Raw genomic sequence first — 4,101 nt, forward strand, 5'->3', positions numbered from 1 at the left:
GGCGTGGTTATGACTGTGGAAGATCCCCATCAAGGAGGAGGAGCCTCAGAAGAAGTTGCAGAGAGGGAGGACGATTCTGCTGAGGGGAAAACAGAAGCAAATAAAGTCTCCTCCTTTTCAGATGTTGCTGGGGAGGAAGCTTGGCACACAGTGGATGAGATGCCAGGAGAAAGAGCAGCTGCAGAGAAGGTGGCTGTAGAGGGGATAGTGCTGAGCGGGGAGGATGTACCAGTGGCAGAGGAGATGACTGCGATTTCGGCATTGGAGGCTGAGGTTGAGGCTCCAGAGGAACCTTTTAACCTGGAAGGGAAGGTTCCAAAGCCAGGGCCAGCTGGGGAGGCAGAGAAGGCTGAAACAACCCTAGGGGCTGAGTCTGAGTTGGTGGGGGAGGAGGCAGGGAAGGGGAGTCCTGATGGGGAGCAGGAGTCAGGGGAAGCTGAAGAATTTAGACTAGAATTATCCCAAAAGAGCGGGTCAGAGGCCAGGAGAGAGAGTCCACAGGATGCAGAAACACTCCCTGAAAAGCCCAACTGCAGGGAAATCCAAGAGAAGCGAGAGCTTTCAGTGCAAAGAGGAAGTGAGGACCTGGATGTTTCCTTGAGTCCGGGGAAGGCCTAAGAGACTTCGTGGCTGATGGTGAGTTTAAGCTCAACCTGTTTGTAGGATTACACAGATCTCCCACCTGGGGTCTCTTCTCCTGTGGGCTGTCTCATCCCTTTATCAGTGCCTGCACACACAGGCTTCAGTTCCAGGGGCTGCTGAGCCCATCAGGATAGGGGCTGGGTGAGATGGACAGGCAGACCAGAGGCATACAGGGACCCATTTCTACCTCTGGTACAACTCTAAATCCCAGCCTCTGCCTTTGCAAGCACGGCTCTCAAGCAGTGAGATCCTCCTCCTCTCCCTTACAGGGCCAGGAAGATGGATACAGAGGAGAGTGTGTGCCATGGGGACAAAAGGAAGAAAGCTTACTTTGCTTTTAAATGGGCTCTCTGTCTTCATTTCTGAAGTTCTGTGAAGTTTAATAAATATATATAGCATAAATTAGTAAAATATATTAAAATATTTGAAGCCTGTTAAAAATATATATCTATAAAATACTGATGATGTAACTAAAGACCAAAATTATTTCTAGCATTTCCTTGTGTTTCTACTATTTGCATCATGTATACTTAATGCCTGGTTTCTACTATTCTGAGTGATTATATTCATAGTTCTACCCTTTTTATTGTCTTTCAGGATATTCTCAAGACGTCTTCCAGAAGACTTGGAGTGGAGGAGAAGGATTCACCTGAATATCTCACCAGGACTTTTTTTTTTTTTTAATCCCTGTGCTTGTCTGAGCGATTCCCAATCTGCCAGCTGGTCTGTAGCACCTCACGCACCTTGAGAAGAGGTGCTCAGCTCCTTCCTAGAGTGCTGGTTTCTGATGGAGGACTGGAAGGCTCTTACCTAATTCTACACAGTTAACATGTCTATATTCAAATCAAACTGATCATTTCCAAAAGCTTGACTCTTACCAAAGATTACCCGAAAGGCCCAGTCCTGATATCTGGGGTTTCTTTAAATTCCTATTTATTTAAAATCACATATTAGTCCCAGCTTCATACATGAGCATTTGATTTAAAATCTTTGGCTTTGTCTGTGAAAATGAGCTCTAAATTTTCTTCCAGGTACCTTCAGTGCTAAAGATTGTTCCAGACCTGTAAGTCCTTCCAGAAAAGGGTTCCATGGCATGTTTATTTACTTATAAATAGTCTATTATGCCATAGTAGAATAGTATATTTCTATTTATGCCAGATCAGTAATTTAATGTCTAAATCTTATTTCAAAATGCCCTTTCTTTTTGCATGTTTCTATAGTCTTGCTTTCTGAGGTGAACAGGTAAATGCTTGCAGCATTTTATCCTTGAGGGACTTATTTATAGGGCCACTCAAATTAAATTAATGTAGTAAATAATTTAGCCGAGTAAAATGAGTAACAATCATTATAGCAGGTAAACATTGCACATCAGCCCGTATGCCAACATTCTAGACTCTAGACTCTGGTTGGTGTCATTCAGTGGAAAAGAAACTTGGATTAAATTAGCATGCTGCTCACCTTCCCAGGTTCTGTTATTTCAAACCTGTGAAACTAACCCTGCAGTGCACTGCAAATCAACGGTCATGACTGCTTTCTAAATTACCCCTGCCCCCCATATCACTAGAAATAGTTGTGTAGCTGTGTCTCTTGGGGATTTCAATTTCCCTGTGACATCTCTGTTCATACACCGGTGTCCCGAAGGGCGCATATGTTTGGCTATCTTTTCATTACGTAAGGAGGTGAAAGAAGATGTCCTAAAGCAGTGATTCTCCAGTTACACTACACATTAGACTTTCATGGGGCACTTTCATGAATGAACCAATGCTTGATCCTACCCCAAGGATTCAGATCTAATTAGTTTTAGATAGGTGTAGGCATTAGTTTTTTGTTTTGTTGTTTTAATTTTTCAGTTGATTTTACTATGTAGAAAAAGTTGAGAATTGCTTCCCTAATCATTATACAGTCCACACTGGTTGCCCTATGTCCCTAAAAATCAGGCATATTATCTTTATTTTTTTTTATCTTTAGAGGTGTGTTTCATTTTAATAAAGGAGTCATTCAGTGATCAAAGGTATTAATATAATGGACCAGTGGTTCGCAAAATGCGGCCTTGATCAGGATATCAGCATTACCCAGAACTGTTCCAAATACAAATTCCTGCCTTCGTCTCATACCTATTAAATTGGAAACTCTGTGGGTGGGGCAGAGCAATTGGTGTTTTAACAAGCCCTCTGGGTAATTCTGATGTACACTATAGTCTGAAAACTGCTGTCACGGACTATTGATTGTATTGAAGATTAGTCTCAGTTGGAAAATGGATTGCAGAGGTATTGTGAACTTTGTCTCTTTCTGTCTCTTCTACCCTCTGTGTCTCTTCTCTCTTTTCACTTGAGGAAATGATGGTCACTATAAAAGTGATGACCTCAACTTTAAACTCATTTTTATTATGACTGTAATGATATATATGTGAAATCCTTCAGCCCCACCCCCTTTTAAGGATGAACGTCACTCATGGCACATCATAGATCTCCACTGTCTTACATTATAAAATAGGTTTCCTCTCCATTATATCCAATTTCATTTATTGCTAAGCTGCGTTTGTGTGGAGTTCTACAGTATTTTTTCTCTGATCTCAACCTCATTGCTACAGAGCACTTTGAATACATAGCACCTTATGGGAGAGATTATGAACTTGTTAATTCCATTGAAGAATTCATTTTGTACAATGTGCTAAATGGAAATTGCATTGGATTATTTTATATTTAACACATTCCATCAAAACACTTTCTGTAAAATTATCCTACAATCTGCATGTGGGTTTAACTGTGAAATTCAGTGTTGTGATAGTTCAATGAAGTGAATTCTTTCTCTGAAAATACTATGTTGATAAAATTATTTATGTGTTCAACTGAACTGATTTTTTCCCTAGTTTCATTATTAAAAGCATAAATAAACAGTTTCATTATTAAAAGCATAAATAAACCATATGTATATATATGACAAAAATGATCCTTTATAAGTAAGACTAGACTTTTAAAATCTTCTTTGTCATTTCCTTAAAATTTAAACTCCACAAAGTAGAGCAGAGAGAATTATTTTCATTGGTCTCTTTTTTGAGTATATGTATTTACATTCACTCTACATTCACATATGTCTTTCACATACATGTAATAATGTCAGAGAGGAAAATTGTTATCACTATTTCATAGATAAGCAAAAAGAAGTTCAATTAAGTGGCTTGTCTAAAATCATAATCAGTCTCAAGTCTTCTCAGTCCAAACTCTGACTTTTTAAAAAATCACATACACTTCCTTCTAGGAAGAAGAATATTGCTGCTACTGCTGCTAAGTCGCTTCAGTCATGTCTGACTCTGTGTGACCCCAAAGACAGCAGCCCACGAGGCTCCCCCATCCCTGGGATTCTCCAGGCAAGAATACTGGAGTGGGTTGCCATTTCCTTCTCCAATGCATGGAAGTGAAAAGTGAAAGTGAAGTCGCTCAGTCGTGTCCGACTCCTAGC

At 40.2% G+C, this 4,101-nt stretch overlaps 1 protein-coding gene across 1 annotated transcript in view; it reads left to right on the top strand.

The window, feature by feature from the left end:
- The window catches only part of ERICH3 (glutamate-rich 3), a 121,375-nt gene extending 117,819 nt beyond the window's left edge, over window positions 1–3,556 (top strand). The window contains 2 exon segments of the mRNA XM_010849425.1: window positions 1–636; window positions 1,240–3,556. Coding sequence (XP_010847727.1) covers window positions 1–618 — 618 coding nt within the window. The 3' untranslated portion in view covers window positions 619–636; window positions 1,240–3,556.
- The last annotated feature ends 545 nt before the right edge of the window (window positions 3,557–4,101 follow it).

This window comes from Bison bison, unplaced genomic scaffold (genome assembly GCF_000754665.1).
Source record: "Bison bison bison isolate TAMUID 2011002044 unplaced genomic scaffold, Bison_UMD1.0 scf7180017864283, whole genome shotgun sequence".
Classification (NCBI taxonomy): domain Eukaryota; kingdom Metazoa; phylum Chordata; class Mammalia; order Artiodactyla; family Bovidae; genus Bison; species Bison bison.